General features: G+C 49.5%; 1 protein-coding gene across 1 annotated transcript in view; it reads left to right on the top strand.

Moving 5' to 3' along the window:
• The window catches only part of UNC13C (unc-13 homolog C), a 139,180-nt gene that overhangs the window by 104,823 nt on the left and 21,979 nt on the right, over positions 1–12,378 (top strand). The window contains exons 20-24 of the mRNA XM_060282475.1: positions 3,610–3,736; positions 5,214–5,310; positions 6,121–6,264; positions 7,495–7,572; positions 9,052–9,129. Coding sequence (XP_060138458.1) covers positions 3,610–3,736; positions 5,214–5,310; positions 6,121–6,264; positions 7,495–7,572; positions 9,052–9,129 — 524 coding nt within the window. The remainder of the gene's footprint in view (positions 1–3,609; positions 3,737–5,213; positions 5,311–6,120; positions 6,265–7,494; positions 7,573–9,051; positions 9,130–12,378) is intronic.

Below are 12,378 nucleotides of genomic sequence, written 5' to 3'. Positions count from 1 at the left end.
GTGCTGTGAGAACTACAACAGGCTCAAAATCGGGAAGCTCTTTCACCAGTGGCTCTCTTGATCAGCAGGCTCCTCTCTCTCCTCTCTCACGGGTGTGTCCTGCACAACCTAAAAATTGCCACTGCACTGCCTGCTTCTTCTTAGGACAGATGGAGTTCAAAGCCTCTTTCAGGCAGGGGGTGAGTCAAGGCAAACATTCACCTCCAGCGCTGGGGCCATTAAGCGGAATGCAGAGAGTGGCTGCCGGCAGAACCTGCTCATAGAATTGTAGAGATGGAAGGGACCTCTGGGGCCATCTAGTCTAACCCCCTGAAATTCAGGACTCTTGTACCCAATGTGACTCTCATGCTCCACTAACTGAGCTATCCCAGGTCTTCCTTGGGCCTCCGCCACCAAACAACACCCAGGCTTCATCCTGTCCTGTGGCTGTTAAACCTAAGTGGTAAGAAGTGAACAGCTGGGGGGGGGGGAGAGAATGAAAGAGTCCTTTGAGCATAAACAAGGACCTCCTCAGCAAGCGAAGCCACTGCTGGAGCTGTGCCCACCTCTCTTGGCCAGGGTGCTTTTGAACAAGGCTGGTATGTTTAATTGGCGTAGCTGGCATCAATATTTTGTTCTGGCAGAACAATGCAGTTTTGCATAATGTGAACGCTGCAGAGGAGATAGACTTACCCACGCGCCTGGCTCCAAAGGTTTTGCAGGATGTGCGTCCTGCGCCTTCTGTCAGGGTCTTGAGTTTGACTCAGGAAAGGGGCCTCCCAACTGGGCCCCCTCCCTGAGGCCAAAAAAGAGACCAATGCCAGCCCTGGAGGGTTGTTGTTGCCTGTTGCACCACTTGTGAGTGCAAGAGCAGCTGAGGAGGAGGCAAGTTGCCCTCAAGCAAGCATCCCATTATGGGCCACTGGGGGAGAACTGGAGGCTGTATGAGCTCCTCCCACACCCATCTGACACCATCTCTTCCATTAAGATTTTATCCCAGAATAAATACTGTATTTAACCATATTAGCAGTGGTGAAAGGTGGTTCAACTGTTGTAATAATAATAATAATAATAATAATAATAATAATAATAATAATAATACCCCACCGATCTGACTGGGTTGCCCCAGCCACTCTGGGTGGCTTCCAACACATATAAAAACATAGAAAAATATCAAACATTAAAAACTTCCTGATAAATAAATATCCTGCAGTTTATTTTCATTGTCATCTATGCAGCCATTTACCTGGACAGAAATTGGACCGGCCATTCCTAGCTACGTATCTTGGTAGGAAAATGGATTTGGCTCGTAAATAAGTTTGCAATGCAAGAACTTCACCCAGATCTTTCCCCGAGGAAAAAGGTGGGGGTGGCTGTTGACTTGGAACTGTATGAGCCGTGTTTCTCCTGAAGCAATTGTTAACAAAGTTTGCCACTCTTAATTAGAACTTCAGCCTGCAGGTTTGCAAAGGACAAAATTGCTGGAGGAAAAAAGTCAATCCAAAAGGACAGGGCTGTTTTGGAAGTGAGAAATTGAACCACTCGGACATCTGTCTTCATCAAGCAGAACTTTTGGCATCTCACTTCCTGAATTGAAAAAGCTTCTCTGGAAATGAGCAATAGGAGCATTGTACACACACACCAAATGAAATGCACCTTCTTGGAGGAAAACCAACACATTAGCAACCACACCACAGACCTTATTTACATACGGATTGAATTAGAGGCACAGATCCTTTATCATCATTTGCAAGGTGACACCTTCTGAAAGTGATCTGAGTTCTAGTGGGCCCTATCCAAAGAGCTGCGCAGCAGCACTCGCCCGGTCCTTCTTTCCTGGAAGCAGCCTTGATGGAGTGGCTTAGAGGCAGGACCTGAGCACAGGAGGTGCCCGCATTGATTGGATCAAGCTGAACAGAGTCTCTTCAGATGCACCAGCAAGCACATAGGCTGACTCAAAGGTCACTCTTGCCACTGCCCCACCCACTGGCCCAGGGAAAAACAAATCTTGCATGGCAAGTCTCTTATGAGCAAGCAAGTGGGCCCACTCAGAGCTGAGTCGGCATTTTGCTTGCAGGCTATGGTTTGGTTTCTAGACCCTTCCCAGAGTCCAAGGGGCTCAGGATCACGAGCACAGGGCATATCCACACTTCTGCTTGTCCCGTGCCTAGAAAGCTCGAGTCCAAAGTGTTCTGCTTGACGCATGCTTTCTTGGTGCGGGTCCAAGGGGTTTTCCCCTTGCCCCATTGCTTTCCCAGGAAAAAACCCACTCTTCAGCTCTAAACTGGAACCAACAGCCATCCATGGCAAACCCGAATTGCCGCTTGCTCCGATTGAGTCCTAGAGAGCAGTTCTCCCTGGGGGGAAACAGCAGGGCAAGAGGAATAAGCCATCTGTCATGGATGCTTTAGTTGAGATTCCTGCATTGCAGGGGGTTGGACTACTAGACCCTCGGGGTATCTTCCAACTCTAGAGTTCTACGATTCTTAATCCACAGCACAGTAAAGCTGGCCCATTGCAGTCAGCTCAGATCTTGCAGCTATTGTGAGAAAGATGCAGCCTGGGGCTTTGGCGAGTCTCCAGGGTGGACTCAGGATGGAAGTCCATAAGAAGACCTCTCTTGGTGACCTTGTGGCACATGCCAGACACAGGTTTCTCTCCCCTCTCCTGAGCTTAAGCAGGCTGCCTGCCAGAGAGGGAGACCTCTTGACGGCTTCCTCAGCCCCCTGGCATTGGCTTGGCTCACTTGAGTCCTCTCTGGCTGTTGGAAATGCTGTATAGGAAGCTACCTTATCCTGAGTCAGACAATTAGTCCTTCTAGCTCAGTATTAGGGACCCAGGTGGCGCTGTGGGTTAAACCACAGAGTCTAGGGCTTGCTGATCAGAAGGTCGGCGGTTCGAATCCCTGCAATGGGGTGAGCTCCCGTTGCTCGGTCCCAGCTCCTGACAACCTAGCAGTTCGAAAGCACATCAAAGTGCAAGTAGATAAATAGGGACCGCTCCAGCGGGAAGGTAAACGGCGTTTCCGTGCGCTGCTCTGGTTCGCCAGAAGCAGCTTTGTCATGCTGGCCACATGACCCGGAAGCTGTCTGCGGACAAACGCCGGCTCCCTCGGCCTATAGACCGAGATGAGCGCCGCAACCCCAGAGTCGGACACGACTGGCCTGATGGTCAGGGGCCCCTTTACCCTTTACCTTTAGCTCAGTATTGCCTACACTGGCTGGCAGCAGTGGCTCTCCAGGCCCTCTCTCTCACACACACCCTTGCCTATAGATGCCCCTGAGGATTGAACCTGAGGGATTTTGCACACAAGGTATATCTGCCTTCCTTCAGCCCTTCTCGTGGGAGGCACAGCCCATCTCTGCAGTGGGTCTGCTTTCTTCATGAGTTCCAACGCTCTGTGACTCTCTTTCCTTAACCCTTTCAGGCCTGTGACTCACTTGTGGTTTTTGTACCACCTTAGATCAATGAGCCCAAAGCAATTCTGGAACCTAAGCAGATCTCAGGTGTTAAAAAGGCCATTAAGATTTATTTTGCTGGGTCTAAAATGTGCACAGGGACTCTGTAATTTTATTTACAGCTGGAACTTTATTAAATATGTTATTTTTATTTTTCTGTGTTCCATTACAGAGCATGAAAAGCAACGGTTATGCAAGAGCACAGATTATATGAATTTGCACTTCAAAGTGAAATGGTTTTATAATGAATATGTGCGCGAACTCCCCTCGTTCAGAGATGCAGCGCCTGAATACTCTCTGTAAGTGGGGGGGGGATGTTTCAGTTGGGGGGGAGGAAGAACATTCTGGAGCTTTTATTCTGCTTGTTGGGCTCAGTTTTCTTTAAATATTCATCCAGCACATACTTGAAACCAGAGTCCATTTGTGTTAAGGTGCACTTAGAACTTTAAAAGACTCTAAGTGTCTTTCCCCTGCCTTTTTTTAATTTCTCAGTGAACCTTTTGCAGAGAAAAGGCAATCAGTTTCTCAGGAAGGGGCTTTTCAGCAATTATACTTAAAACCTCTTGCAGGCATCAGAATATTAATGGGGGAGTGGGGAGACACAAGCCTCAAAGAAACTCCAGGCGGGCTCTGGGTGGCTGCTGCTGCCGCCCTCCTGCCTGGAGGCTTTTGCCCACATCATGCAGACTGCATGGCACCCTCTTGGAGGAGTGTGGAGGCCGTGGCAATTCTGGCAATTCTTTTTTTTTTTGTAAATTATTTTTATTAAGGATTTTCTTGGGTTACAAAGGTAGTGCAGTGTCTCATGCATCATTTTTACACATCAATTTTACTTGTTGAGACATTAGGAGGAAGGGGGGAAAGAGGTGGGTGGGATGGGGAGTTGGGTGTGGTGGATTGCCAATATTCCTGTTTTTCGTGATATGTATAGGGGTTCGGCGTCAGCGTCGTTTGTGTAGGTTCTCTGTTGTTTGTTCGTGCTTTCTCTGTTGGTGAGAGAGGTCGGGATTTGTCTTAGGATGCGATTGCTCATTTATGGTTGGCTGTGATGATCTTCAATTCTGGCAATTCTTCAGCCTGGAGGAGAGGGCTATTGATGGCTGCTAGCCGGGATGGCTATGCTCGCTTCTGAATACCAGTTGCTGGAAACCACAGGAGGGGAAAGTGCTCTTGTGCGCGAATCCCCATTGCTGGTTTCCCCTGGCATCTGGTTGGCCACTCTGAGAACATGATGCTGGGACTAGATGGGCCATTGGCCTGATCCAGCAGGCTTGGGACTGTTTTTTTTTCCTTTTCCGTTCATTGAGCATTCCCCCCCACACACACACCCAACTGCATGCCATATTTGTTGTGTTGCTTCTTGGAATTCCAGGGTCTTCTCCCGTATAGAAGCCGTCGCTCTTTCCCTGCTCTCCTGCAAAATGTGGAATCCTGTTTGGGCAAGGGTGGGTGGAGAGCTGAGTCTGGGAATCAAGGCAAGCCAAAAGACCGCACCCTCTCCAGCCTGACAGTTTAGTCATAATGCAGCCCTTTCTCCCCCCTAACATTGGAATGCCCCGGAATCCCCCAACTGTGGATGCCTCAATACTGCAGCAAGGGGACTTTCAGGGCTATAGGGTTGTAGGGCTGAGGATTGCCTTGAGCCACTTCCAAGGCACCATATCCTTTGCATCAAGCCCACTTCACTCTGCGCACGTTCAGGCACAAGGAGGAACCTGTGTTGACTGTCTGAAAAACAAGAACATGGGTGAAGCAGCCACCTTTCTCCCTCCCTAGGTGGTTTGAGCCTTTTGTCATGCAGTGGCTGGATGAGAACGAGGACGTCTCCATGGAGTTTCTTCACGGTGCACTTGGAAGAGACAAGAAGGACGGGGTGAGCAGAGCTGTGAAGTGGGGGAGGCCCTGAGGCAGGGGGCACTTTGGGTGATGGGGCGGTGGGGCCCACTCACTCAATCCACAGCAGCCGAGAGGTTTCTTGACATATAAAGTGGTGCCTGAGGTAAATAAATGCACCTGCCCACTCCATCTGCACTTCCTCTTGCACAACAAATATGTATTATTGCCTTGCCCTGTTCCTCTCTTATTCCCCCGCCATGGAGAGATGGAGAGTGGCTTGTTTTGCTAGGCAAAAACAAGAGGAGGAGGAGTTTTTTATTGGACAAAAATGCCCCTTTCATTGATTTGCTGTGACAGCATTTGCAATCCTATCCAGAGAGCTATAATTAAGGCAGTAGCTGTAGCCAGGCATTATCCTGTAAAAAGGGGCATCTTTTTGCAGAAGCAGCAGAGGGAATCATGGCCAGGAACTGCCCACTCACGAGTGAGGAGAAAGCTCTGTGTTTGCTGCCACAGAGCATAGCAGCCTCAACGCAGCACTGGATGCAAACCTTACAAGACCCTATTGCTGTTTTATGACCTATTTAGGTGGCAGATTTCCCAAGACCCCTTTCTTTCAAATGTGGGCTGCACAATCTGTGCTGCACTCCCGGTGTGCTCAGTACAACCCCGGAAGTTGAGGAACCATGGCTGGTGCTGCTGTGGCTGTTTGAGTGTGGAGGGGTTCACTTTCTGGAGAAATGTGGAAAGAATGAATAGGCTGAGAAGAGCCTCCGGCCAGGAAGCCACACACCTTGCACAAGCACCCTTTAACAGTGTGTCCTTGTGTGTTGTGGTGTCTGTGTAGTTCCAGCGAACATCGGACCATGCCCTTTTCTCCTGCTCAGTGGTGGACGTCTTCACGCAGCTCAACCAGAGTTTTGAGATCATAAAGAAGCTGGAGTGCCCTAATCCTGAAGCTCTCTCTCATCTCATGAGAAGGTTTTCTAAGGTAGATTTGCATCCTCTGAGCAGCCTGGGGTTTGTGAGGAGCAGTCACGTTTTGTCCCCGTGCTATTTTAATCTGTAGCCTTGTATATTAAGCCTCGCTGGCATTCTTCAGCTCTTGACTGCTGCCCTGTCAGAGAGGAAATCTCCACTTTTCCAGCCCTGTGACGTCCTGAAATTCTCCCATTAGATGTCATGTCTGTCCAGGAGAAGAGCTGTGTGCGTTACGTCAGCCACACCTTATCTAAGTAACTGGGAGCCCATCCATGGGACAGGAGGGGGCACGAGAGGCGCCTTGGAGGGGGGGAAAGCTGCTCTAGTCTGGCAGAGTCTGACAGGTCCAGTGTTGGCTCAACAAAGATGGAAATGCCATGCTTATGTTGTTTATTTTATTAAATTTATATACCACCCTTCATCTGAGCGCCACAGGACTGTTGACTATATAAAAACACAAAATACATGACAGAATAACAAACAAAACAATACCACCACCCCAACACACAGTTTAAAAGGCCATCGATTTTTAATTAACCAAAGACCTGGGGGAATAAAAATATTGTCGCCTGGCACCTAAAGCTATGTGATGAAGACTCCCTGGGAAGAGCATTCCACAAGCGAGGAGCCACCGCAGAAGAGGCCTGTTCACGGGTTGCCACCCTCCAGACCTCTCAGGGAGGAGGTAGACAAAGAAGGGCCCCAAATGAGTACTGCAGGGTCTCAGTCGGTTCATATGGGAAGAGCTGGTCGTCGTGTTATTGCTGTTCTTATGGCTATGCACTCCTGGTTGTTAGGGAACCAGGGGGTCCTAGGCAGCCTTTCCTCAACTTCCCCGTTTCAAGAGTTGAGCAGATTTCTGAAAGGGTGGGGTGCAACGAAACCATGGCTAAAGTTTCTGTGAATTGTGGTGGGGCGCACAGACCAAAATGGCAGATAGCTGCAGAAAATCATTAAAGGCTGGAGAAGTGAGAAACTGGGAGAAAACAACATTGCCAGAGTCTTCCATCCCTAGAAACATCCACTTATTGATGCTCCTTTGGGCCAGAGGCACCAGCCCCACTCTGGACCAAGTGGCAGGGAGCTTAATTCCTCGGCCAAAGGGTCTGGGATGAGGCTTGGCTCTTCTGCTCCAAGCACCACCGCCCCAGGGGAAGAGGAGGAGGAGTCCTCCTATGGAGTTGCCACCGTAATGTGACACTGACGCCTGCTCCTTTGTGTGTGTGCTTTCCCCCCCCAGACGATCCATAAAGTGCTTGTTCAGTATGCTGCAATTATTACAAATGATTTCAGCTCTTATTGCGATAAAGAAAATTTGGTGAGTGGAATTTAATTTCTCCTTAACGTGCTGTCCTACGGTCCCGGCAGGTTGGGGTGAAACAGGTTCTGTGCAGAGGGGCGCACGCGATCTCTATGGGGAGAATCTGGCCAGCTGGAGGGCAGGTGGCTTCCTGTCCTTGGGGAGGTTGGGTCAGTGGCTCCTTCCAGGGACCAGATTGGGGGGGGAGAGTCATGACTCATTAGCTTTTACTAATTAGCAAAGCCATGTAGCAGCTCTTAACCACAGATTGGGTGGGGAGGGGGATAATATAGATGCCACACTTTTATAGATGCTGCCTCCCTCCACCCCCACCCTACCTCCAAGAACAAGTAGCATCTTCAGGGAAACGATTCGGATGAATGAGAGGAAAGGGTTAAGCACCTTCTTCCCGGATCGCCCAAGCTGCTTTAGGCCAGGACAGGTTCTCTGTCCCTTGAGCTCAGGACTGTCGAGCCAGCCAGTGCCGCTTAATGGACAGAGTTCTCGGCTGAGACAGTCATGAAGGGGCTTTGGAGCAGTCACTTTCAGCCTGCCCCACCTCGTAGGGTTGTGGCAATAGCTAATAGGACAGCTCCATATACAGCACCCTGAACTTTTTGGAACGGCATAGAGAAGTGGTAAATCAATAAAAGGGTAGTAGTAGTAGTAGTAGTAGTAGTAGTAGTACAGTGGTAGTAAATTTCTATAGTGCCCTTCATCCATAGATCTCAGGGCACTTCACTGTAAAAAAAATACAATATAAAATTATTATTATTATTATTATTATTATTATTCACATTACAGTGGTACCTCTACTTACGAATTTAATGCGTTCCGAACACACATTTGTAAGTCAAAAAAATTTGTAAGTCGAATCCCATAGGAATGCATTGGGAGAAAAAATTCGTAAGTCGAAGCAACCCTATCTAAAAATTCGTAAGTAGAAATCATCCTATCTAAACCGCATCCAAAATGGCGGACGGAGCTCCATTTGTAAGTAGAAAAATTCATAAGTAGAGTTATTTGTAAGTAGAGGTACCAGTGTATTTGCATTATTATTAGCATTACTGTATTATTATTAGCATTATTAGCATTTATATTCCACCTTTTCCTTCAAGGAGCTCAAGGTGGTGTACATAGCTCTCCCTTTCCTCATTTAAGCCACACAACAACCCTGTGAGGTAGGTTCATCTGAGAGGCAGTGGGTAGCCCAAAGTCACCCAGAGAGTTTCATGGCTGAGTGGGGATTCAGATCCTGGTCTCCCAACACTCCAACCACTACACCAAATGGCCACAAAATACATAAGCATAAAAAAACCCCAAAAATAAACAGAGGAGGGGGCCTCTGTTAGGGTCACCCCTCAAGCCTCAAGATGCCGTTCCAGAACCCTCCTCCTCCATTAGGGCTCCCTGGTCAGTCTTGGCAGCACTGTTTTGCAGCCGGATCACAGCTCCTGGTAGAGTTAAGTAAATCCATGCTTTGTCTTTTCTTCATAGCCCTGTATCTTGATGAACAACATCCAGCAACTGCGAGTTCTGCTCGAGAAGATGTTTGAAGCCATGGGGGGCAAAGAGGTGAGTTGTCATGGCTTGTGTGCTTTGACCCTTGAGAAACAAAATATGAAGGAGGTTTAGGCTGCTTCAGGCATCCGTAGGCCCGTCTGGGGTGCCTGAATCTCGTTCCGGTCCTGCTTTTGATTGACAGGTGTCTGCAGAGCCACCAACTGTGTTTCGTGACTGCCTCCCTTGCCTAGGAGCTCAGAAAGGCCGCTCTGGCCCTGCCATCCCAGGAGAGGAAATTATGTGGATAGGAGAGTCCCTCCAGATTCGGCACAGTCTTCCTGCTATGGGGAGCACATTTGCTCCCTGCGTTTTGTTGAGATTTCCCCTTTTTGCGGCCAAAGTGGGTTGAGCATCACACTGATTGTCTGGCTCCCTGTGATGTCACGAGGCCACTTCACCTTCCCTCCCCAAAGCAGTTTTACAACTTTTAAATCCTTATGGTGTTGTTTCTCTTTTTAAGCCAGGGAACAAAGAATATGTCCTGTGCTTTTTCAAAAAAAAAGTAGAAAGCGCACACAAAAGTCTGTGTTGGACTTGCTGGTTTTTCCATCCGCCATTGGCTCATCCTCTCTTTTGGGGGGATGGGGCTTGAGACATTTGAGGGGGGGAGAGAAAGCCACATCCTTGGATAGGCCGTTATCTGTGGTGTGTGGCCGGCACTGCCCACTGTGTGTTCCCTTCTGGTCTCCTGCCTTCCTCCTTATGGCTCCTGCTAGGCCATCTTGTGACTCCATTTGGTGATGTGTCTGTTTCCAGCTAGGCTGGTGGTTTGCTGTCTGTGGGCAGGTGGGGAGTGGAAGGGGAGTCAGGGGGGTGCCCACTGCTTGTCTGTAATCTGTCGTCCTGTCTTTGTCCAATACCTTTAACTTGCCATTCCCTGAGCAGAAGCAAGAAGGAGAGCGGTTCTCTTTTGAGGTTTGTGATAGTAAGCACACCTTCTCTTATTCCTCCTCCTTCTTCTCCTCCTCCTCCTCCTCTTCCTCCTCCTCCTTGGGCGGCTCAGAGCCCTTGCACTACTGAGGTGCTATGTGTCTGTGCATCATCGACAAATGCTATGTCACCAGAAAGATCGGCGTCCAGATCTTTCAGTGGACAAACGGATGGCTTCTTTTTTAGAATGCAAAGGCCATGAAGACTTGCTGGAGGGGGGGGGGCTGTTTGCTTTAAAAACAAACAAACAGGCAATGCGACTGTAAACCAAAGCACTGGGATTTAAGCTGATTTAATTCTGTTGAAAGCAACTGGATAAATGAACAGACTTGGACGTCACACCTGGGCGGGAGCGGAAGAAGAGGGCATCAGACAGCTTCACTGCAGGGGCTGTTTTGGATATCACAATTTAAAGTCCCAGTTGAGGAGGGAAGGAAGGATGTGGCCAAGAGGCACATTTTTCTAATGCTGGGAGGGAGGAGGGCAAGGCACGCTTGCGCACACATACACACACACTGGACCTCCTGAGTGAATTGAAAACTTCCAAGGAGGCCCATTCCACAGTCATATATTACTTAGCATATATCTATGTAGCCACCAGCAATGGCCACAATCAACCACACATTCACCTGCTTTTAAGCCCTGCAGATTTAGAGAATCCACATTTTGCTCTGCGCTAAGTTGCAGCCTGCTAACCTCTCCTATGTTTCTACATCAAGTGCTTGCTTAGCTTCCCCTCCTCTCTTCCTCCTTATGGCAAGAAGAAGAAGAAGAAGAAGAAGAAGAAGAAGAAGAAGAAGAAGAAGAAGAAGAAGAAGAAGAAGAAGAAGAAGAAGAAGAAGAAGAAGAAGAAGAAGAAGAAGAAGAAGAAGAAGAAGAGAGTGCTCATGTTTTCCCCATCTTACCCCTGCGCAACTGAGGCTGGAGAAAGCCTCCTTCCATCTCAGCAGAATCTCCCAAGGGCTGCCCCATTCAGTTCCATGGGGGAAAAGCTGAGCTGCACACAGCTGACACCCCCTTTTGCATTATTCTTCTGTGAAAGAAAAGGGGCAGGCTCAGTGTGTGGCAGCTCTGTTTTCTTACTAAAGGGCATGCAGGGCCCTGGCTGGGCAAGCAGCAGGCCCAGCACCCGCCCAAGGATCCGTGGCAGAGGCGCAGTGCGAATGCCTCTGCCCCCTCCCCCCACCCCAGGCCAGCCCTCCATGAAATCGACAGCCGGCCTCTTCTCCAAGCATGCGCAAAACGGAAGCTCCCCTTCCTTGCTTGCCTTTCGTGAGGCTTAAGCAAGTGCTAGAAGGGGGCCTCCGTGGCTTCCACGGCCCGGTCCGTGGATCTGCACTCAGTTGCTTTAGTTTGCTGTTTTCTGTGTTTGAATTACATGCCTGTGCTCGGGTGACATAGGCTATATGGGCATTTTCAGAAAAGCAATTACCGGTAATAGTGCATCATGTTTAGCAATGCCTGTGGATGATCAGGTCTCAGCGCAGAGAGTTGATTACCCGGCAAGAGTAGCATGTGCTCCAGAGTCTATGTAATGGATGTGTCTGAAGCTTTTCTCCTGCACCCAGTCAGTCCACTGGCTGGTTTGTCCCGTCGGCTGTCGCCTGTGCTGCTGACCAACAATGGCTCCCCAGGGAGAACCTCCCTCTCCCACCTGCAGGCTTCCAAGTCCTGCTGAAGGGCCTCCCCAGGTCACCATCCCTGCCTTGGAAGCCAGTTTCCACCAAATGCTCTCTGAGGCCTCCCTGCTGCTAATGGAGAGTCTTCCCTGTGCCCCACCCGCCATGTAAGCGCCTAAAGGGCCTTCCCCAGGAGCAATGGTCTTCCGTAGGTCACGCAACCCCATGCCCATGTGTTAGGCAAGCCCCACCAGAATTGTCAGGCACCCTGGGATCACGCAGGTGCTCTCCCTATGGACAGCCAAGCCTAGTGTGGTGTGGGGGCCATTGGGGTTGGCATCCGGAGAAGCCACAGTAGTGTGTGTGGGAATGTTCAGGGATGTGTACATTCCCAGTACGTTTCCGAGCACAATTCAAAGTGTTGGTGCTGACCTTTAAAGCCCTAAACGGCCTCGGTCCAGTATACCGGAAGGAGCGTCTCCACCCCCATCGCTCTGCCCGGACACTGAGGTCCAGCGCCGAGGGCCTTCTGGCGGTTCCCTCGCTACGAGAAGCCAAGTTACAGGGAACCAGGCAGAGGGCCTTCTCGGTAGTGGCACCCACCCTGTGGAATACCCTCCCACCAGAGGTCAAAGAGAACAACAATTACCAGACCTTTAGAAGGCATCTTAAGGCAGCCCTGTTTAGGGAAGCTTTTAATGTTTCATGGATT

Source organism: Zootoca vivipara, chromosome 14 (assembly GCF_963506605.1).
Source record: "Zootoca vivipara chromosome 14, rZooViv1.1, whole genome shotgun sequence".
NCBI lineage: Eukaryota > Metazoa > Chordata > Lepidosauria > Squamata > Lacertidae > Zootoca > Zootoca vivipara.
This window is presented reverse-complemented; position numbering and strand designations above follow the sequence as displayed.